At 39.6% G+C, this 23,951-nt stretch overlaps 2 protein-coding genes and 2 long non-coding RNA genes across 4 annotated transcripts; 1 reads left to right on the top strand and 3 right to left on the bottom strand.

The window, feature by feature from the left end:
• Positions 1-8,096: 8,096 nt before the first annotated feature.
• On the bottom strand, positions 8,097-9,335 carry LOC114298621 (putative protein phosphatase 2C 51). Its single transcript, XM_082897152.1, has 4 exons — positions 9,270-9,335; positions 9,048-9,189; positions 8,704-8,878; positions 8,097-8,432 (listed from the first exon to the last, which is right to left on the bottom strand). The coding sequence occupies exons 1-4, from the start codon at positions 9,333-9,335 to the stop codon at positions 8,120-8,122; spliced, it is 696 nt and encodes a 231-aa protein (XP_082753278.1). The 3' UTR covers positions 8,097-8,119.
• Positions 9,336-10,175: 840 nt separating this feature from the next.
• Positions 10,176-10,557, top strand: LOC145804243 (uncharacterized). The gene is made up of 2 exons (XR_014345872.1): positions 10,176-10,284; positions 10,428-10,557. It is a non-coding gene; the product is annotated as an uncharacterized LOC145804243 (long non-coding RNA).
• Positions 10,558-11,370: 813 nt separating this feature from the next.
• Positions 11,371-12,669, bottom strand: LOC145804242 (uncharacterized). The gene is made up of 3 exons (XR_014345871.1): positions 12,413-12,669; positions 11,802-11,872; positions 11,371-11,662 (listed from the first exon to the last, which is right to left on the bottom strand). It is a non-coding gene; the product is annotated as an uncharacterized LOC145804242 (long non-coding RNA).
• Positions 12,670-12,732: 63 nt separating this feature from the next.
• On the bottom strand, positions 12,733-15,954 carry LOC145789108 (calcium-dependent protein kinase SK5-like). The gene is made up of 4 exons (XM_082897959.1): positions 15,344-15,954; positions 14,713-14,937; positions 14,099-14,179; positions 12,733-13,017 (listed from the first exon to the last, which is right to left on the bottom strand). The coding sequence occupies exons 2-4, from the start codon at positions 14,866-14,868 to the stop codon at positions 13,015-13,017; spliced, it is 240 nt and encodes a 79-aa protein (XP_082754085.1). The 5' UTR covers positions 14,869-14,937; positions 15,344-15,954; the 3' UTR covers positions 12,733-13,014.
• Positions 15,955-23,951: the final 7,997 nt, after the last annotated feature.

The following is a 23,951-nucleotide window of genomic DNA, read 5'->3' as shown; positions in this document are numbered from 1 at the left end:
TAAACCATCGAGCATGCTAGACTAGTAAGCACAATTGCACTACAAGTACAAAAAGCAAGCAACAAATGCTCCAATCAACCTAAAACAGGGTTGAAACATGTAAAAATAGAGCCTAAAACATGGTTGAACTAAGCTAACACAAGCTACAAAATCAAGCTACCATGTGAAGCTAACTAGGCATGCAAGAGAGACACAAGAAGAGGGGGCTAACCCCTCCATTTTTGGACTTCAAAACATACTTTTTACCACTAAAATAACTCTAAATTTTAGTGGTTTAAAGGCCTAAAAAGTTTGATTTAAAGGTGGAAAGAAATGGCACAAAAGGCTTCACAAGCCAAAGAGCAAAAGAGGAGACAACCCCCTAACTCACCAAGACTTAAACCACCATTTTGAAACCTTAAAAACAAAGTTTTTTATGGTTGAAAAACCAGGTCAAAATAGTGTAAAAAGATAGCCAAGCAATTGATTAAAACAAAGCTTAAATGAGGTAAGTCTTAAACCTTTGAAGCACATCACTAAATAGCCACAATTCTGAGCTAAAACCAGCCTTATGAGCTCAAACCAAACCTCAAAGAACCTCAGCTCCAAGATGAAGATTTTTGGTTAAGGTTCTTAGGGCAAAAGTGTAGAGAATTCTCACTTTCAAGCATAAAACAAGAAAAGAGAGAGAGAGAGAGAGAGAGAGAGAGAGAGAGAGAGAGAGAGAGGAAATTTGCTCCAAATTGTGAAACCTCTCAAAATAGGGGAGAGACCTCCCCGTATATAGAAAATCAAGCTAAAGGCTTGTATTCATCCCTCTATACACGTGTATGGAGATGAGCATTAGTGAACAACAGCTGACACAGTTGGCAAATAAATATCTGAAAAAGGAGAAAAATGGCCGCTGGGCATCAACATAGCCGACCGGCCACCACTGGTGGCCGATAGGCACAAGTCATGGTCGACAAGCTAGGGAGATGGCCGACAGGTCACCCTCTCCTCCAAAAGTGAAGCAACAAGCTCTTGGACCACAACCATGCACAAAACAGACAAGATTAGAAGCTTCAAGGCAAGGCACTTAGCCGAGACCTTCAGGGACTCAAAGCGAACACAAGCGAGCACAATCATCGGGTGGTCAAACGATGACGTCCAAGTCTTGAGGACGGTCAAAAAATGGGGTGTCTACAGTGGCCTTGATTTTAGAAGGATCGACCTCAAAGGCCCTCTGTGTGATCAAGAACCCCAACATCTTCCCTGTTGTGACACCAAAAGTGTATTTCTGTGGGTTCAACCTCAACCGATATTCTCTGATCCATTGGAAAAATCTCTTCAAGGTGGTGTAGTGGTCCTCTCTTTCCTTACACTTGACAATCATGTCATCTACGTACACCTCAACCTCTTTATGGATCATATCATGCAAGATAGTGGTTGCAACTCGTTGATAAGTAGCCCCAGCATTTTTTAGACCGAACGGCATCACCCTGTAATAGTAGGTTCCCCACAGTGGTGAAGGTAGTCTTCTCCCTATCCTCAAGTGCCATGGAGATCTGGTTATCCGGAAAATCCATCCATAAAGGATAGCAACGCATGGCCTACGGTGAAGTCCACCAATACGTCGATGTACAGTAGAGGAAAGTCATCCTTCGGACCGCCTTTGTTCAGATCTCTAAAATCCATACACACCCGAATTCTGCCATCTTTCTTCGGCACCGGAACAATATTAGCCAACCAAGTAGGATACTCAGATACTATCGAATACCCTGCATCTATCTACTTTGTGACCTCTTCCTTAATTTTCAAAGTCCAATCCGGGCGTATTCTCCGAAGCTTCTACTTGACGGGTTGGGCCTCAAGGTCAAGAGGGATCCGATGCTGTACAATCTCAAGATTGATTCCAGGTATGTCTTCGTAGGACCACGCGAAAACATCTTTGAAATCTTTTAATAAAATGACTAAGCGCTCGCGTTCCTCTGAAGACAACGTGGACCAGATCTGGACCAGACGCAGATCCTTCTCAGTACCCACATTAATTGCAATGATCTCATCAACAAGGGGTTTTACAAACCTCTCCTCCTCTCGATTAATCAAATGCTTCAAAACCACAGGAATTTTTTCCTTGTCATTTTTATCAAAATTTTGAAAGTCATGATCAATGCAATATACAAGTGGCACAGAAAAGTACTCAGAAACAGCAGTGGTACCATTCTCATTCAAAGCTTCCAGCTCGTCCAATTCCTCGGTTACAACCGACTCAAAAGAAAAGGAAAAAGACGACCCAGATAAAACAACGGCATCCGGGTTATCAACCCTAGAAATACTGGACTCCAACTCAGAAAAATTGGAATATGATTCCAACTCCACAGACTCTGTGGATTCAAATTTTGGTTCACTACCTGATTCAGAACTGGTGGACAAAAAACCCTCCTCGAACTGCCAAACGAGGGAGGGTGCGATAGATGCATCCAGAATACCATCGGAAGGGCCCACACCTGATTGATCTCCGATCATGGAAACGATGAATTCATCCCCCAAGCTCTCTGGTTTGATCTGAGGATCCGAAAGGAGACAAGTCAACGCTACTCCTATCTCAAGTTCACTACCATTGGACTCATCCTTTGTACTCTGTTCAGCCTCAGCCGGTAGGTAAGTTTGTTCCTCTGTGAATTCATCCTCTTGCAACTGTAGATCGAAGAAAATCTCAAAGCCAGGCAAACGCCGCTTCTCAGACTTCAACCATGGCTTAGGAAAGCCACAAAATAGAAAATCTTCCCCCTCCCGGACAAAGCGGCCATTTAGGGATCCTTGAATGGGTTTATGCACCAGCTCATAGTGCTTCCCACTTTGCTTAGCTTTGGCTCTTCCTACCATTTCCTTTCCTTTTCTTATCCAGTCTTCTTTGGTAGGTGTGTAACCTAGACCAAAGGTATGAGGCTTATGTGGCACTTCGGCCAATGCAGCAACGCCCTTCCGACCGCTCCTTTCCAATTCCATTCCAGGTACATGTTGTAACTTATTCATGAGGTAGACTGATTGAGCACTAACGTATAACCCGTCATCAATATCCAGGATATCATGCACCATCCGGGCCTCAGCCAAGGTAAATCCAGACAGGAAAACATCCTCATCGTCGTATATAATTTCTAGTACCGGTGTAGTGACTTCTGGCGGAGGATGTATAGAAGAATTCTCAAAAACAATGACTACCCCCTTCCCATGGGGGTACTTCAACATCTAATGCAGAGTGGGAGAGACAGCTTTCACTTGGTACTGCTACGACCGTCCAATGAGTGAATTGAAAGTGGCCGGAACATCCAAGACATTGTAGACACCCCATTTATGACCGTCCTCAAGACTTGGATATGCTTGCAGGTACGTCCAATGACAAGTTCGATTGCTCGTTGAGTGTTCGAGTTCGCGGCGGAACGTCACAGGTTTGAGCTTTCCGAACCCTGTATCCTTTCTGCCCCATTTTTGGACCCTGTGTTGGCCCTTTCTGCATGCTCCTTGTGAGGCACAGCCGACCACCTTTTGGCCTTGCCGGCCATGGTTTTATCCCTGCCAACTATTGATGAAGCTTGTCGGCCATCAATGAGGCACTGCCGGCCATAACTGATGGCCGGCAGAACACTTTGTCTCAGCAAATTTCACTCCAGATCTTTTGAGCTAGCTGGTTTTGACTCATCCCTCCTCCATACACGTGTATGGAGAGATGAAGCCCTTTCCAAGCTTGTTCAACAAGCTTTGCTTTGCATGCCTCTATATAAGGAGAGGCTCCTTCTCTCCAGTAGGGGTTGAGCATTTTTTGGAGAAGACATATCTCTCTCTCTCTTTATATTTCTCACTCTCTCTCTCTCTATATTGTATTGAATAGTGTCCCAAAGTGTGTTTTCTCTTCACTTTTGCAAAGGAACACCTAGTGATACACCACCATCTTTGAGATGAGGTTCTTGGAAGTGTTGTTTGAGCTCTAAAAGTAGGTTTTTGGCCCCTGAGGTTACTGGTTTCGAAGTTGTGCTTCAAGGGTGAGTATATTCCCCTTTTAAGCCTTTGTTTGTATCACATTTTGGCCATCCTTCATATTGTTTTAGGCCTTGCTTTCAACTGAAAAAAGTTCTGTATTTAAGTGCTTTTGATGATTTTTTTAAGGTCTCTTTAGTGTTAAGGGTGTTCTACCCTCTCGTGTGCCTTGTTTGGCCTTGTTTTGTGCCATGACTTGAGGCCTTTGAGTTAGTCTTTGTTTGGCCTTTAAGCCACTGAAATCCAGTAGATTTTCAGTTGTAGGCATGTAGTTTTGAGGCCTCAAATCAGAGGGGGGTGACCCCCTCTCCTTTTGTTTTGTTTGCTTGAGTTATTGGCCTATCAAATGAGCATGTGTTTCTACCATTTTGAGGCTTAGTTTAGGCACTTTTTTTGTGACTTTTAGGACCTACCTTGACTCTGTTTTGGGCTGGTTTGGTTGTCTCTTGAGTGGCTCATGTACTTGTAGTGCAAATCTTACTTACTAGCCTTGTATGCATGATGTTTTGGCCCACTATTCTAGCATGTTTTGACTCTATTCCAGCAAGTTTTCACTCATGTTTTAACATGTTTTAGCTCTGTTTTGAGGCTTCTTGGTCGAATGATGCTTGTCATGCATGCTTCTAGTGTAAAAGCTTTGACTAGTCTTGAGTTTTGAGGAGTCTTGCATGCTCAACTTGATGTATTTGCATGTTTTGGCATCATTTAGAATGATATTTCAGAGCATATAGGGTTGTTGCACGTCACTACAAGAATTAACACTATTGGCAACAAAAAAATTGGTCGCTAAAAGTCAATTTTTGGTCGGCAAAAGTTTTCCGCGACCAATTTTTTTGGTCGCTACTTTGGTCGCCAATTGAGGGTCGGCAAAAGTAATTCGCGACCAAAATTGTGGTTGGTCGGCAAAAGTTAGATTTCGCGACTAAATTTTTGGTCGCTAAATATTTAATTACCGCGACTAATTTATTTTGTCGCCAAAATACTTTCGTCGCAAAAAGTGATATTTTCCCGACCAAAAAGTTTGGTCGCCAATTATCACATTCAACGACCAAAAAGTTTGGTCGCCAATTGTGACATTCCGCGACCAAAAAATTTTAGTCGCCAATCGTGACATTCCGCGACCAAAAAGTTTGGTCGTCAATTGTGACATTCCACGACCAAAAAAGGTTTTGGTCGCCATTTGTTACTTTTCGCGACCAAAACTTTTGGTCGGCAAAAGTGAGTTTCCACGACCAAGAGCTGTTTTGGTCGGCAATAGATGTATTTTTTGCGACCAAAACTCTTGGTCGGCAATTGTCATTTTTTGCGAAAAAAAATAATTTATTTGTCGCGACTAATAAATTGGTCGCCAAAGCAAGAAAACAATACACCTGTAATTCCTAATAATTCATTCAATCCATAATAAACCTATAATTTTAAAGCATCATTCAAATTAACTGAATCATTAACATTCGACACAATACATAATTCATTAACATTCGACACAAATACAACTATTCTAAGTTTTCATTCACAAGTCACATCCATCTAGTATAACAAATTGAAACAATACATAATTCAGATTTACAGCATCAGGAAAATTGCTTAATCCACTAAGTTGCCTTGATAGCCAATCAAAAAATCCTTGCGCCCTTCCGTGCCACGCTTCGCATCCATCAAAGCAGTAGTGATGTAAGGCACCTAATAAAGAAATAGAATTGGAAAATTTATCAGAGAAGCATGATAGTGGCAGCAACACTGGATTGCAAACCCGTATCTTTGCAAAAATCAATTAAATCCTATAAACATGTACATCGTATTGAGACAACTACCTGGCATAATAAAACTGTACCTGTTGTTGTACCTGCAAATTTCAGTACACGATGATTAATAAGCTAACAACCATAACAAATACAGGCATAGTTAACTATCAAAGCTCCATTGATTCAGTTCACTTTTATATATGATTTCTAATTACACAAACACCCTTCAAGAATCTCTAATTATTTTCTCTTTTTTTTTTTTTTGATAAATATTCAAGAATCTCTAATTCTAAATACATATGCAACACAAATCATAACCTTAATTTAAATTAATATCCCTTCAAATTTCAACTGGAAAAAAGTTGAAAACAAGAAAACCAATTGGAAGCCAATTTGGTTTATGCACAATCCCAATCCTCTCTCTCTCTCTCTCTCTCTCTCTCATAATATACCAGAACCATTATAGAAATTAGTCAAAAAACAAGATAACCCAATAGAAACATAGAAAGACAAGATCCAAAACCAAAGGTAATTGCCAACCTTGATTCAACAGTCGGCTGCATATGGGAACGACTTGCATGAAAGGTTCAAGCTTCTGGTGCTTTGCTAAGAGCTATGCCAAGTATTGACTACAAGAAATTAAGAATACCCAGAAACATATAAAACCCAATTCAATCAAAGCTATAAACTCATCAAAAACTACCCAATCATTAGAATCGAAATCGAATCGAAAAGGATCGTATAATATACCTATCAACATCTGGGTTGGTCCTTATATGTGGAGAAGCAGTTCTTACAGGTGAGAAACTTGAATTCTGGGGGAACAAACTAGACATGGCTGGCTGTGATGCAAAAATGATTCTTGAATCTTGATTTGAGATAAAGTTCAAAACACAAATGAAAGGTTTTTTTACATGAGAACAAAAAAGAGAACTTTGAATGGTTGAAAGGTCGGTCTTGACAGCAAACCCCCTGAAAATGAAGGAAAGAAGATATGCTGGAAGACACATGGCATATGGAATTTCCAAGAAGAAGTGATATGTCAGATGGTTTGTATTCCAGCATTAATGGTGGGTTCCCAATGTGGGACAGCTACTCATTTTTTCAAACTAAACCAAAGAAAGAAGATTGCATTGGCCTTGCAGAAGCTATCACAAAGAGCATTCTTTCAACAGGTAGATTGCTTTCAAAAGTGATATGCTCTCATAGGGGAAGATTTACACCAAGACTTATCTGTTTGGTTCTCTATTGACAGGGCGTATAGACCTCCAAAGAAAATTATTTTGTAGCATACAACTGGTTAGTTTCGGAGTTTGTGTAAATTGCGCAGAGTACTACTTTACATATACTAGTTTTGGCATAGAATTAATGATACTGTTATTTGTTTTAGTTTGGTGGTGTTGCTTTGACAGCTGGTCTCATTTCTGCTGCAGAAGAGAGGTTTGTTTAACTCTTGCTTATGTAGTATTAAAGAAAGTACTAGCTTAATATAATCTATTATGATGCTTTATACATTACACAATTTGAAGAGATTCGTAATTTAAGTCTGAACAAGCAGAAACACATTACAATAAGCTCTCATCTTAAAAGTTTATGTAATAAGCTCTCATCTTAAAAGTTAACCAGAAACGACAGCTACTTAGTGGTTTCATCTGAGGGAATATACGAAAAGCTTACCGTCCAAGATGTCTGTGATCTTTTGCCGTACAGACATTCCAAAGGTTATGAAATGTTGAAGCTATTCCCTTCTTGCGATTATCCATCAGCCGAATGCATAGTAAAGACTACCTTTGAAGAAGGCAGCATGGATAACTTGTCAGCCATTGTGGTTCCATTGAAGTCGGCTGGTCTTCTGTATAAGAACCTGCAAAATAGAAGCAGCAATGACCAAGCATTCAGTCTTTAGCTTTGCATTGCTTAGGATATTGTACAGTAATGACAATATACTAATTGGTTGAATTGGATTTTATTTTATTTTTATTATCAATCGACACGAGATGAGCTACAAAAATTACAAATATTATGCGAAGTATGTTAAACTAGACATTCACGAGTACATCATCATTATTCTACAGTCAAATGTATTGACAAAAAAAATTCTTTTCCTTTCCCTTGAACAAATCCTAGGTCCCAAACATAGCATGGTAGTATTCTACCCACAATGTAGCAATTATAAAAAAATATATTAAAAAAAAACACTCCAAAACCTCAATAGTACATGAAAACTCTAAAACTCTTAACTTTCAAAAGTTATCAATCCTATCTCAAATGAGTTTCAGAGCAAATGAAAAACATGCTCTGTTTGTCGAAATAGAAACTTGAAGAATATCGATCTGATTGCAGATGCCTTTTGAAAGGCTAAAATGGCTGATTTTCCAAAATCACAAATTCTGTCCAGCGGGTTCTTGGGGAAAACCAATAAAATTCAGTGGAATTACAACAGCTGACAAGTTGTCCCTACTGCCTTTCTTGAACGCTTTGTTGACAATGCGGTCAGCCAATGAGGAAGAGGATGAACATGAACATGAGCTTTTGGACATTTCATTTACTTGGACATTTGCATCCCATAAAAGATCACAAACTTTCTGTGGTTTCAAACTCTCGAAGATGCCATCAGATGCAACAACCAAATAGCAATCATTGGCAGTTAAATGCCGCCAACCTATCACTTCAGGCACGGGACTAACACCATATCTGACAGTTAAAAACAAAATAAACTGTGAAAAAACGTCTCATCCCTAGTTATATCAGCCATGTAATAATGATCAGTGCAAAGTTCACACGTTTGACAGAGAATGATAATATCAGAGATCGGCAATGGGCTCACCAAAACTATTTGAAAATTACATAATTCTCATCATTACCATAGGATGATGGCTAAAGAGCAGAACTAACAGCAAAACATAAAAAAGTGAAGAGGAAAAAGATGAGCAGCCTAAGCTAACTTTAGCTTCCGAAAATTCACCTTTTTAAGTACACATCACCAATAGATCGGGATACAGCTAAGATACCATTGACACGAGGCACACCCCACAAACGTACAAACCCACCAGCAGCTTCTATTCGGGCTCTCTCATCATCTCTATCTGGATGATGATCTCTTGTCAGTTCTTCCACATCAAGCACTGTTATTGAAGCACCTGTTATGTCCAAATGGCTTGAAATAAGACTTCTAATTATGGGTATACATGTAGATTAGTTGTCATATGCTAATAACATGCAAGACAAGTGTATTTTTTTAATCTAGCAGTGCCTAGTGAATGTGAGTCCAACCACAAAGGGACTTGATAATAATGGGAAGAATTAGACCTTCATCCCCCAACGCAGACTTGATTTTCTCCGAGCACAGGAGTGCTTTTGAATCACCAACACTATCAACTAAAATTTGATCATCCACCAAGAGAACGATGGTGGCCGTGGATCCAGAAATATATCTGTTATTGAAAGCTTCCTGGGAATGTAGGATGATCACAACAAACTAATGAGAAACACTTGTGGTGAGAAAGAAAAATGTAAAGACTGAATACTTACCAGTGAAAATTTTGTATCGATATCATGAATTGTCCTCAACAAAGCTTTCTGCAGAATTTCATGCATTGATTCATCACCAGATACAAGTAGACCTTCATCAGAACTATGACGACATAACAAAAATAAATCAGATATCACTAACCCATGCTAAAGGTGGTATTCTTATTTTAAAATGTCAAACGGGGTCGATATTTGAACGATATAAATAATACACAAACAAAACAAAAAATAAAATTTAAAAGTTCAAGTGGATGCAATAATAAAACTACAGAAATCTCAGAAAAAGGGTCACCATGTGGATAAAATGGAAATATTGAAATGCAATTATAAGCAGAGACTTTTAAGATGAGTATGCAAATAAATTCAAAAGCAAAAACTATGTTTGAGAATAAAAAGCTTCAAATTTGTGGGGAAAGCTTATGTAATATTCCGGAGAGGTCACTGCTGGAAAAAATCAAATTTAAGTCAATACCCAAATTAACCAATAGACAGACTGAATTTTAAATTGGTCCCAACTCAAACCATCATCTGATTCTATTTATATAACTACAGCAGACAGGATAAGTAAATCTTTCTACCCATCATCTTAACAATAATTTTGTCAATAATTTTGGCCTATCATAAACTCAAATTTTAGCCTATCTTTCTACCTCTTCCAAGGTTTTCCTCCTATTTGTTATTGGAGCTGCAGAACATAAACTCAAATTTTAGTCACTCTACGTACTCTGCGGGTCCATCAGATAAAATCCAATAAAATTTTGATGCACATATAAACAAACACACAGATACATGGCTTTTGAAGACATTAAAATTTATGGAAAGTAGCAGAAAAATCCAAATGCATAAACGACAGGGCCAGACAGATCATAAGCAAGGTAAGGAAGGAGGGAATCAAAGAAGACTCACCAGAGTGGAAATCAGGTATCTGCAGTGCACAAAACCCATTGTGAGGAAGAGAGACATTGCTGCTGCAAAGATTGACACAGTATGGTTGTGATGGTGGTTCTGTGACTCTGTACACAAATGCAATAGAGATTAGCCTCAATAGACTAACCCTAGAATTGCATACAAAGCACAAACGCAAAGATCACCACGAACGAGTCAGAAATAGAGTCGGTTTGAGGATGTTAATATGCGCATAGGGACTGAAACTTACAGATCTGAACGAAAGCAATCAATCGATCAAATCCAGAGAAGAGTGTTCGATCGCGATCAATAAATTAAAAATCAATCAATCGAGATTTGCCTAAAAATCGATCAATAGAATAAAAATCAATCGCGATCAATAGACATAAATTAGTATATATATATAAAACAGATTTGAGATCGTAGATCTAAGTTTGTATATAAACAAAATGAAAAAATCAGAGGACTTACAAAATTAATCTTCAAATCGGACTGATTCAGAGCTTTGAGCCAAGATGGAGAGAACCAGATCGTGAATCGGAGCCTACGAAGCTCGATCTAGTGACCTTTCACCATAAGAAAGAGGAGTGATGAAGAGATAGAAAACCTAGATCTATCAATTGCTGCGTGAAATAGAATAGAAGAATGAAAAACGCGTGGGTCTTAAAAGGGAAAACATGTTCGTACACCAAAAGCACGCGTGTTTTTTAAAATGAGTTATTTACAAAAATATTTTGAAAATCTTTAAAACGACGTTTTTTAAAAAAACGCCATTACAAAAGCGTGGTTATATGCTACTTTTCTTGTAGTGACACCTGACACTCAAGCCAAAAAACATGAGTTAATTACTAGATTTCTTTTTTATTTCAATAAAAAACTTACAAAGAAATGGTTGATTATGAAACATGTGCTTATATATTTTGTTTGTAACATCTTTCCAACACCAAACATCATTTGCAATTAACACGCATTAAAATATGATCTGAAAATGAATGAAAAGATAAACTTAAATAATGGGGCAGAATAAGGAACTTTTCAAGCTAGATTCCAAAATGCTAAAATTCATCAAAAAGTGCGTGAAAATCAAATATGCAAAATGTAGATAGATCAGTCACAACTTAACGTAAACTACAAAAATAAAAATAAAAATACAAAATATCAATATGCAATCAAAATCTATGTAATAAATCAAGTTCCATAACAGAAATCCAAGTCCATGGAAATAAAATATATCATAAGGAAACACAAATGCAGAGGACTTACAAAATGAGGTAATGATCCAAGGAGATTCCATTTTTAGCCTTTTCTTCCACTGAGGATACGTGACGACGAGCTTGTCTTAATTTTTTAACATTGCCGCCAGAGCCACACTGTTGAACCTTTTCTTGTGATTGCTTTTCAAGAAGAGAGATCAGTCTATGAAGGTCACTGGCTGCTTGTTCATAGTCTCTAATTGTTTCATGAAAGGTGGCTCTTCTAGAAACTGCCTACATAAGAACTGGGCCAATCAGGCACAGAATTACCAATAAAGAGAAGCTTACAAAAGGAAGAGGTTTGGAAAGAATCCATGTAGAAAAGAGAAATTGATAATGCTCATAACTATTGCATTGTGAAAAAGCTACTTACCTAGCAGCTATTCCTGAGTAAACATCAGCAGGTTTTTCTCCAGCAACCAAATTGACAGCAGTTGCTCCCAACTGAAAGAAAAAAATCCATCAGAGAAGCCAGAGAAAGGCAACAAAACAGGAAACAAATTTTTTTTTTTGGGTCATGAATGGATAAAAAGTTTACATTTTTTCTTAGCTCCAATGAAATGAAAGATGACATTTCTCTGGCTATATTTCTCCATTTACTTTGTTTCTAACTGTTGCTAAATTTCGTAAAAGCAATGAATATTTAACGAACTTTCATAACCAATGGTCTCAGCTTCTTATACAGTTATTAAAAGCTTATGGGATTGTTGATTGATTGGTGAAGTGAACAAAAGCTTCAATGACCTTGGACAATTGGAAAAAAGAGCTACTGAGCAAAGGAAAGATCCACACAGTTAAACTATTAATGAAAATTCATGGAGAAAATTTAGACTAGAACCAGTAGTACCCATTAAGCCTTAATTATTCACTACAGAGACAAGATAAAATAAAAAATAAAATCACTATATATAGATATCAAAAGATGCAAATAAAAATGCAACATAATTTGTCTGCGTGGTTTGGAAATTAAAAATTTCAAATTACCTGTTTGGCACTTCACTGATCAAGATACTCACAGTTTAAGCTTCAGAGTGGGATAGTTTTGACTTCTAGCTGTAGCATCTGCTATTCACCTGGCAATGAGGTCAGTGCGATGGAAAATAACATTCATGTTTTTGTTAGGATTTATAAATCTGATTAAATCACAACCTCACAACTAGTAACACAATAATCTCCTCAGTCTTTTTGTCTCGGAGAAGCACATTACTGGCTCAAGATGCGAGGACTAAACACTAATGGTCAAACTTTAAATGCTGATAAAGTGGAACATGTCTCTCAATGTTCGTAAAATATAGGTAATTTACATTTGCAAGTGATAATTTTAGGACCACAAAGTCATAGAAGTTGATCAATGATCAAATCCATACCACCGTTAATTGCTTGTTGAAGTTGATCAATGACCTAATTGTTTATTGATAAAAAAACATCCCAATCCAAGTATACATTGAACTGTGCTTGTGTGTGTATGTGATGTATAATGTATGGTTGAGAATAAAATCGAAGAGAATACATAAATATAATATCATACTGAAGATGGGCAGGTTTGCCACATTGAACACAGGATAAGGTATCTGATCCACCAACCATCACTGCACAAATCAATTCATATCACAGAACAACGTTATTATATCACTGCACAAATCAATTCATATCACAGAATTGATTAATTATTGACCAGTCATGAAAAAAAGGAACAGCTGAGCCAGTGCATATATTTTGCGAGAGTTCCTAACACCTTAATGAAAATCAAAATCAAAGAGAGATGAGAGAGGAGAGAGGAGAATCAACCAAAAAAAGGGAGCTAGTATAAACAAAATTTCTTACGTCAATAGCAGAATAAGTAGAGGTCCAACTTATCAACATTAGGTAAGTTCAGTCACCCTTATCTAAAACTTACAACAGCATATCCTATCAGAAAGGGCATTGCTTCATGTCTCAAACCACTCTTCGAGTAACCATTTCTCGAAAACCCCACATTATCTGATCGAAATTGTTATTTCTGTGAATGTAAAGCCAAAAAGTCCCTACTATCACCCCAATATATAATTAGGATATCCTTAGTTCATCATTAGAGGAAAAAATGGTTTTCATTGCTTGAACGGCTGGACAAATGACAGAATATTGGTGATTGAATATGGCTTTCCTAAATTTGATTCAGCTCCAAAGGTCAAAAGAAAATCAATGATAAACATTTGGAAAACCAAAATATTGGAAGCACATAGTAAATGAAGTTATGGACAAATTCTAACCCCATGCTACTCAAATCAACAAAATAACAATCGGTCCAAACAGACAACAAACCTGTTTGGTGCAGCTTTTTTCAAGCAGAAAGTTAACAATTACAAACCATAAGTTAAAAGCATTTCCTCCTCAACTTCATAATTGCCAGTTTTTTCAGCTAATTTAAGTTGTTTTTGCCTCACATGTTGTATAACCAAACACTCTACAACAGATTCACAATGTAAAGAGGAAAAAAAAACAAAAAGCAACCCCAATAAGCTTCACCAGGGGGGGACAAAGCAATCCAAATGACTAAATTAAGGCCATTCTAGTATTAAGTTAAATGCATTATCCTCAAGAAAGAACCGAAAAAGAAAGCCACATTAATGCTAGACAAGAGGCAAAAACAAGGAAAGACAGACAGAAAATCATGGTAATTCTTTACTTTACCTTATCATTGACATTTGCATCTTTGAACCTCTGAGTGTAAATATACCGTCTAGGAAAAACAATATATTGCCAACCCCCAATCTACTCAAAATTACCAACAACAACATACCAGATCATAAGTTAAATAAACAAAAATCAAAATAATCACAAGGTTACTCAATTACAAAGGTAATAATACTAAAAACAGAAACATCCAAATAACATCAAAACAATCTAACTAGCATAGACAACAAGAATTGGTATCATATGGATAACCACAAAATTAACTCTGAAACACAAATTTCCAAAAATTTACATCTGGGTCATGACAAGATCACCCTAAAACTTACTCTAATGAGGTAATTAACAGTTTTAAAAATTGAGGCTCTATAGCACTTTAACGATTTTTTATACAAAATTAATAAATAGTTCGATTTTTTATTCAAAATTAATAAATAGTACACAGATAAACTTTATTCTCAGACTAAAGTTAAAACCAATCATATTTTTCTTGAAAAGTGTAACTTTTTTACTTGAATGTAAAAACTTAAGGGGAAACAAAGGTTTTATATGCTCAAAAGAACAAACAAAGGTTTTATATGCTCAAATGAATTATGAAAACCAGAGAAACTCACATTATCTTGATCAATTTTTGTGACCGTATCATCCAATTGAACATCACCTAGACCAAAGTCTCTGCAAGCCTGTTGAAGCTCATCAATCGTTATATAACCACTACCATCCTTGTCAAAGAAAGAGAATGCTGCGATCAAATTCTCTTCTCTATCCATCTTATTTATGTGCAACGTAGCAGCAATAAATTCACCATAGTCAATTGTTCCACTGTTGTCAATATCTGCCTGTCAAAGTTCCTCATTTAATGGAAAATTTAACTAGAAAATCAATTGAAAATGAAAAAAAATAAAACTATAAACTTCTGCACGATAAATCTATTTACTGCATTCATAAGGGCCTTGATCTCAGACTCCATTAGTTCGGAGCCTACTCTTTTCAAGCCTACTCTTAATGGAAAATTTAACCAGACAATCAATAACCCAATAAATTGTCAAATTATAGAAACCCAATACATGGTAAACAATGAAAAATTAACCAAATGTAAGAAAAGGAAAGGAACCAAGACCACCCATTGCCAATAAGGTTATAAATCAAACAAGAACACAAGAAATTGCAAATTTACAAATCAAAATCAACAATGTCTAACCAAATGAAACAGAGCAAGAAAGTGAGAAGAACCCAAGAACCAACCAGGTTTATAGAAAATCGAGAGCCCAAAATCAGTGGCCTTGAGCTTGGTGCCCTCGTCAGGAGTATCGAACAAGAAATTCTCAGGCTTGAGATCTCTGTGCATTACCCCAAGAGAATGACAAGCCTCCACAACCCCAACAATGGTCTTGATCAATCCCGAGAGAGACTCCGAATGATTGATTCAATGTGCCTAGGGTTCGAATCGAACGCAAAGACGAGAGAGAGAGCGAGCGAGCGAGCGGTTCGTTGTTTGCTTGTTTCGCACCTATTTCAAAGAGAGATGAGAGAGGGAGCGCTTGAGTTACCACTCGTCGAGGGGCTTGACGGAGTGGTCTGCACAGTGGATAGTGAGGAGGAGCTTCATGTGGGGGACTAGAGAGAGGTCGTTCTCGATTTCTAAGGTTTCGATCGGCCGGAGAGTCTCTGACGACAGTGGATTGGTCATCCCTCTTCTTCTGCTTCTGTTTCTAACTAAATTGGCGCTCTCTCTATTCGGCACTATGAGCTCTCTCTCAGCTTGTTTTGCTTTCACGGTGGTGAGGGACTTCGGTGAGCTAGAGAGAGTGGCACCGATTGAGAGAGAGAATACAGAGAGAGGGAAAGGGCGGATCAACATATACAGAGACACAGAGAGCGAGCTGGAGACAGAAAGGAGAGACGGGATTAGAAATGGCGACCAAATTTTATAAATGGCGACCAAATTTTGATTCGGAGAGTGGGTACAAAACGATGTCGTTTTATAAATGACGACCAAATATTTTTTTGTCGCAAAAAATTTTCATTTCCCCCCTCCATGTTTCAAATTTCCCTCCCACACTTTTCGCGACCAAATGATCAGATTAGTCGCAGAAAAGGGACCTTCGCCGACAAACTTTTTTAGTCGCCAAATCTCAATCAACGGCGACTAAAATATTAGTCGCTAAAAATACTAATTTGGCGACTAATTTTTTTTGGCCGCCAAAATGTAACTTTCCGCGACCAAATTTGAAGTTGGTCGCCAAAAGCATACCAATTTCTGCGACTAACTCATTTTTGGTCGCCAAAATGTGATATTCTGCGACCAACTCATTTTGGTCGCCAAAAATAATGATCATTCGCGACTAATTAATATTTTGGTCGGCAAATGTCATTTTTTTGCGACTAAAATTTTTTTGGTCGGCAAAAGTGGTCGGGAAATATGTAAATTCTTGTAGTGCGTCCATGTTTTCCACTCTTTAAGTGCTCTTGAGAGTTGTACCTTTATGCCCTATTTGTGAGCCATTGCATGAGCCTCATTTTCTTGCCTTTCAAGCCATCATCTCAGTTCATTTTTGCTACTATTTTGGCCTGCATAGTGACTATTTGGGGTTGGTTTGGCCATTTGAGCATTGTCTTGCATGCCCTTAGTGTAATACACCTCACTAGCTTTGATGCTTAGGCCTTTCAACATGTATTACATGGTTTGTTTGCATGATTCCAAGTCATTTTGCATGTCATATCAGTGCTGGAACATATGCCATTGTGCTTCATATTTCACTCTTTCAATGCCTTTGGAAAGTTGTGTTTTGTGCCTTAAGCTTGGGCTAATATGCATGCATGTTTGTATAGTCCTTTGAGCTTCTATCTTAACATGTTTTGCCACTGTTTTGGGCATGGTGCAACTCTGTCTTGGGCTAGTTTGAATGTTTGAGCATTGTGATGCATGCTTATAGTGTTATCCTCTTCACTAGCATTGGCATTCTTGGCCCCTTAATATGTTGTACATGATTGCTTGCATGTTAGGATAGTGCATTTCATGCCATGATTAGCATGTTTTTTGCATGTCATGTTGTTTGCATATTTTGCATTGCGTTCAATCGGACGTCGTATTGAACGCGAGGAAGATTGGTTCATTTCATACTTGAAGTGATGAAATGTGCCAATCTCCCTTGGTCTCCATTACCTTTGATTCCTCATGATAAGGAGATGGTCTTGGTGTCTTATTTGTCATGCATTTATTGAAATTTGCACATGTTGGATCTTTGGCCATCACACATCGAGATGCGCGATTGATGGTCTTGGATCCAATGATGCCTATTCCATTGATGTTTGGAAGTGATATGGAGTGGCACAGTGCGTACATACCCTTGGGAGACCCTCCATTTTCTCTATTTTGTGCTCTGCTGCAGCTTGGTGTGACAGCACACCAGTGGCCGGCACCCTCCTATTGTTGATCGGCAGCCCTTCATTTTTGGCCTGCAATGCCTTCTGTTGGTCGGCAGGGAGGTCAGCAGAAGCTTCTCATGGCCGGCCGGCCACTGGTGCATTCCTCAGCACTGTTTTGGTGAGATCCAGCAGCTAATTCTCCAGGACACCCTGCAGATAGAGCCACTAGAGAGCATTTGGAGAGCTTTTCGGGATGGCAACCGAGCATGCATACTCTTCTCCTTCAACCAGAGCTGGAGCAGTTTAGTTTAAAGATTTATTTGTTAATTCGCTTGAATTTGTAACTTAATTGATTTTGTTTAATTAATTAAGTTTTGTAATAATTAATAAATTTGTTAATTAGTTAATTGTTGTAATAATTAGTTATAGCTAGTTATTCAATTTGGTTGTGTAATAATTAGTCTAATTAGGTTATTAGATTAGTCAGGTAGCTTAGCTTAGAATAGTTTAGCTTTCATTCGGACCCTCCATCGAGAGGGCACATTGTTGTAATAGAGTGTGCGTGCGTGTGTGCATGTCTTTCAACCCCATGTCTTTCTCCCTTTTACTTACCTGCTTTCGATGGTTAGTTTTAAGGCATGTTTCAATTAGCATCCTTATGTCTGCATGCGTGCACCATTCATCTATCTTGCATGCACCGGGCTCGGCGCATCATACTAACTGCATCGTATTTCAATTCCAATTTGAATACATGTATCAAGTATAGCTTTCACATGCTATTTTAGAATAGCGGAGCCTATTTCTAGTTGCATTTTGCATGTGTTGCATTAGTCATCTTAGCATAGCTAGGATCATGCATGATTTCTAACTAGCTATTGTTTTGGCTCGGAGTACTAGGTAAGCTTTTATGCTTTAGCATCTTGCACGTGTGTGAGTGACTGCCATGTTTAGCATGCTTGCCATGAGGCTAACTACTTAAGTGATTAACTGCTTGAATGCCTGTGGGTGAAGGTTGAATTACTTGAATTAGAACAATTCATCAAAATGCGAGTTTTAAGCCCACTTGAGGGTGGCAAAATCATGTTTTTCTAAGCCCACTCGAGGGTGGTAAATCTACGTTGTAGCCTACTTGAGAGTAGCACCTTCAAACCATTTTCAAACAAATAAACATGAGATGTTTTTTTCCAATTTAGGCGATCTAGTCTATACTTGTGTGTTGTGCGCATCACATAGTAATTATAGGCTAATAACCGGAATAAGAATGCATGTGTTTTCAAAAACAAGATATCATGTTAGTAAAGGCTACTCTTTGATTGGGCGAGGGGGGTGCTCATTGCATGACCTTCCCCTCTCGTACCCAAGTTCCCGAGCCGAGGCAACTTTGGTGATGACGGACACGTGGCATTAGGCAACGAGTCAGGGTTTCCTATATTTCTCTAAAAATAAAACATTTAGGTGGCAACTCTGTATCTGGTAAAACAGTCCATGTTTGGCACTTCTTTATAAAAATCAGTTTTCCAAAATGATTTGCCGGATTTGGACTCTTTGGTGATTTATCGGTCTTGCATTGCACTTTGCGAGATTAGATTCAGAACCGTGACATTTGAGTCTGAACTGTAGTAGTCCAATGAACAAAACAGATTTCGTGCCGCCTTCACGCACGGAGCCCAGGACGTTCGGGCACGTCTACAGATATGAAACTCAATATCCTGTTGTGCCGGGCCAACCTGCGTTCTGATCTGAACTGTCCTCATCACCTCCCGACTTGTCTTGTCATAAACCCGAATCACCTGGACCGTTGGTACAAAGTCTACTGGCTTCAAGCCAATAGCATAGGCCGTGCGTGACGGACACACATTAATTGCAGACCCAGTATCAACCAAGACAACCGGTATCCATTTCTCTTTAAATTCAACGGAGATGTATAGTGGTTTGTTATGCTCAGAGCCCTCGGGCGGTAATTCCTTATCTGTGAAGGTCAAAGTCGGCAAAGCGCCTCCCGGGAAGACCAGTCCCACTAACTGCTCAGGGGTTGTGTCGATAGAGAGCTTAGCCTTATCCATTGCTGATAGGATGGCTTGCCTGTGTACCCGTGAAGCCATGAGCAACCCCTAGATGGATATGTCCGCTTGAATCTTCTTTAGCTGCTTCAGTATAGCTTCTTCTTCTAGCAATTTCTCCTTCTGTTTTTTTTTTTCTTGCCTCCTTATCTTTTCTACATGCCTCTAGTTAGTCCAGGTGTAGGGGTTTGAAATACCGCCCGCTCCTAGTCATATGATCGACTTCCTCGGAATACCATGTATCATTTGGCAGATTCTGTCCCCAATCTTCATCTGAGTAGGCAAGATGCAAATCATCATCTTCCCACCACATTCCTTCGGCAACCAACAAGCAACTGTCCGGTTCTGTTGTAAACATTCTCGCATCCACATCACAATCAGTCCCCACAGGGCCTTCGGCCTTTCTAGCCTTCTGATCATTCTCATCACTTTCGTGTTCAAACCGCCTCAGTGCGGCCTCATGCTCTGTATCAGCTGTACTAATGCTACTCAATTCCTGAGCACAATTCTGAGTACCGGTGCTCTCCGGCAACTTTCTCTTGTCATCGACCATTCAGGCCGTTGCAGCAGTTCCTATTTCTAGCTGTTCCTGTTTTGGTTGGAACCCTTCATCAACATCTGGTTCATCACTAAGCCACCCTATATTATTCGTTGATCTATTCATATCAAACCAGTCAATCTGTACACTTCCCGAATCTTGTTCATCGAAGAACGGTAGGTTACTGATATCCTCCTCGAGATCAGCTAAGTCATCCAGTCCCTGGCTTGGTCTGTCCTCTCGGACTACATTAATCTCCATTCCCGTCAGCAATTCCACCCCTAGTCTGGCCTGACTGGTTGGCACAATGTAGCGGCACGGGTTGTATTCCTCTTCAGTTAAGCTCACAGAGCCCTCAGGCATGCCTTCTTCTACCACAGCTACCACCATAGGTTCGGGTTGGGATATAGACGCACTCATCATGCGCAAGTCTGTGCTTTCTGGGATGAACAGCGACGACTTAGGTAGGTGGAAGGGGGTGATGTATATACTGGGGTCATAAGAGACGGCCAGTGTTTGGATAAGGTTTATTTGCCAGGGTGGTGGGGCTTGGTTATGTGGTGGGAGGGGATTTGTAATGACGTTAGGCTTTTGAGAAGGTGCTATCACTTTGTTGTCAACGAGATCCTGAGTCTCATGACACAATCTGAAGCATAGGTTGATGTCATGACCATGCTGTTGGTAGAAGGCGCAATATTTGGCCGGGTTGTGTATAGGAGGGAGGGGATTAGGCAATGGGCGCAACTCTAGGGGCTTCAGATGCCCTTTTTTAATCAGGACCCTCAAGGCCGCAGATAGAGACATATAAAGTTGGGTGAGGACCCTCTGGCCTCGGGGTTGGTGCTTTACAGGTTGTGAGGTGGTTTCAGATGTACCGGCAAAAGGGGTGACAGTTTTCAGTGTGGTGGTGACCATACCAACATCAGAGGTCCTTGCAGCTGCATTACTACTCGTAGCTGCATTGGAACAGCGCGTAAAAGTCCTCTTGGGATGCTCTTTCTCATGATCTATCAGACCCTATTTCATTGCATCCTCTATCTGCACCCCTATTTCATGGAGGTCAACAAATGTAGGCAGAGGTAAGACTATCATCTTCTGTAACAGCCTCGGTTACAGATTACGGACGATCATTCTGATTTGGTCCTTTTCAGCTGGCCGGGTGGTCATCATGGGGGCCTTGGCCCTCCACCGAGTGACAAAATCGGAGAAGCCCTCCTTCGGCTCTTGGCGAGTTGCTTCAAGATCACGAGTTGTGACATCAATTTGAGTGTTATAGGAGTATTGAGCAATAAAGGCCTCAGCCATCTCTTCCCAACTCCTCTTTACAAAATCTTCAAGTTTAGCATACCAAATGGCCGTGATACCCGACAAGGTCCGGCCGAAGAGGGATAACTTCTGCAATCTAGATAGGCCCATTGGTCACAGAATATCTGAAAATAGTTGCAAGTGGACCATAAGATCACCCAAGCCATCAAAGCGATCTATATACAGCACTTTAAACCTATCCGGTAAGGTCACTGCTGCATCAGTATAGCCATACTCTATATCTGGGATCGAATTAACACCCTGAGCTCTTTTGAAGAGCTTCTTAAGCTTGCTCACTTTCAGTGCGGTAGGGTCGACCTCAAACTCAAACGGTGCCTCCGTTGGTGAAATGATACTTTGGAAGTCTAGGATGGAACTGGCTCTGCCGGAATGTATGCATTTTCCTGGACATTAGTTGTAACCCCGGGTATTGGAACCCTGACTAGGCCTGGATACGAAGCAGAAGCTGCTGCTTGTTGTGGTTGTTGTTGCTGTTGAAGCTTAACGATCAATTCCGCCTGCTGGTTTGCAATTTTCGTTTGGCGGGCGGTGACTTCAGCTTGGCGAGCAGCGTCTAGCTGCATTGCCTCAATAGTTTGTTGAAGTTGGGGCAGCATATCCTCCATGTTGACTGCAGGATGCTGATCTATCGAAACTGGTGTGTACTCCCTTTCAGAAGTTAAAGCAGATAACTGGACTCGACTGAGCACAGGAGAAGTAGTCAGTAATTACTGAATTGGCGACTACTGAACCAGTGAGCTATGCCTAACTCTCCTCCGTCTTGTAACTAAGGGTAGTGAAGCAAACACTGGCTGTCATCCAATAAGATCCTCAAATCGGTAAATCCTCCTAACTCGGGTCTAGAGTGCTCGGGGGGTAATAGCCTCGTCTAAAGCAATTGTGAAACACTACCTTGCAAAAAGAAAAATAAAGTAAAAGAAACAAAAATCAGAAAACACACAGCACCTCGGCTCAGATAGAAACAACACACAGTTGAAATCATAAGCCGGACGATTGTACACAAACACTGATTTATGCCCTAAATCTCTGCCTCAAAACTGATACCCTCAAACTGATACCTAAACCTGCAACTAATACATACATTCCTGCAGAGTTTCACTCTAAAACCATGTATCAAGCAAGCGAGAGCCAAAACACCCCTATAATGGGGTAGGGTTACCCTGTCCTAATCTCATCAGGAGCTAGGGGTTCAAACAATTCCTACATTCGGGTAAGCAACCTGTCCTAGTTTGGAACAGTCTCTATGGCTTCTGATATGCAACTAGGATGATTGGTCAAAAAAGGTACCTCTGCAAGACCACCTAATATACCTCTCGCTCCTAACACCGAGAAGTGAAAGGAGGATCAAACGGTACAGCGGTAGTCCAGATCCAAGGCTTGTGTTCACATCGTGGCAAAGTCCACAACCGATTAGCCTTATGGCACGCTTTTCCAAGCAAGCCTCTGGCAAACCACTCAGGAATAGCAGATGGCAAACATTGTGACTTAGGTGCACCGATGCAAATGCAATGCAAAGAAACACATAAATGTAGATAAAACAACATATCATGAGTTCGAGTCAAGTTCTCTAAGTCCCCAACAGAGTCGCCAGAAAGTCTGGACTCGCATTTTTCCACGCCCCTGCCTTTCGAAAAAGGGTTTTGAAAAGAAGGCCTCACAGTTCGAACTCATGCAGTTCTGAATCTACTCTTACAAGTGCAATGTGAAACTGATAAACACCAAAGAGTTCAAATCCGGCAAATCATTTTGGAAAATCGATTTTTAATCAAATAATGCCAAAATTGGACTGCTTTTCCAGATTACAGAGTCGCCACCTAAATATTTTATTTTGAAAAAATTTAGGAAACCCTGACTCGTGCCATAGGCCACATGTCCGTCATCACCAAAGTTGCCTCGGCTCGAGAACTTGGGTACGAGAGGGGAAGGTCCTGAAATGAGCACCCCCACTCGCCCGATCGAAGATCGACCTCTACTAATCATGATATATTTTTTTATAAACCTCATGTGTTCTTATTCCGGTTATGTAGACTAGCTTTACTATGTGACGCACACAAGCAAGTATAGACTAGTCGTAAGGCTTAGAACAATTCAACTCATGTTTGTTTTCGAAAATGGTTTGAATTTGCCACCCTCAAGTGGGCTTAAAAATGTGGATTTGCCACCTCAAGTGGGCTTAAAACATGATTTTGCCACTTCACAAAGTGGGCTTAAAACATGCACTTGTTGAATTGTTCCAATTCAAACAATCAAGCCTTTATCCACATGCATTCATGCAGTTTAGTATATAAGCACATAGCCTTATGGCAAGCATGCGAAACATGGCAAAATGGCAATCACACTCATGCAAGTATACTAAAGCATAAAACTCACCGAGTACTCCAAGCCAAAACAAAAACTAGTTAGAAATATGCATTATCCTAACTATACAAGATGCCTAATGCAACACATGCAATAATGCCATTAATAGGCTCGGCTACTAATATGGCATATGAATCTATTTGAACAACATGCGATTAAATACGTATTCAAAGAAGATATTGAAATGGCAATGCAGTTTGAA

This window comes from Camellia sinensis, chromosome 12, assembly GCF_055761805.1.
Source record: "Camellia sinensis isolate YWXY chromosome 12, ASM5576180v1, whole genome shotgun sequence".
NCBI classification, from domain to species: Eukaryota; Viridiplantae; Streptophyta; class Magnoliopsida; order Ericales; family Theaceae; genus Camellia; species Camellia sinensis.
This window is presented reverse-complemented; position numbering and strand designations above follow the sequence as displayed.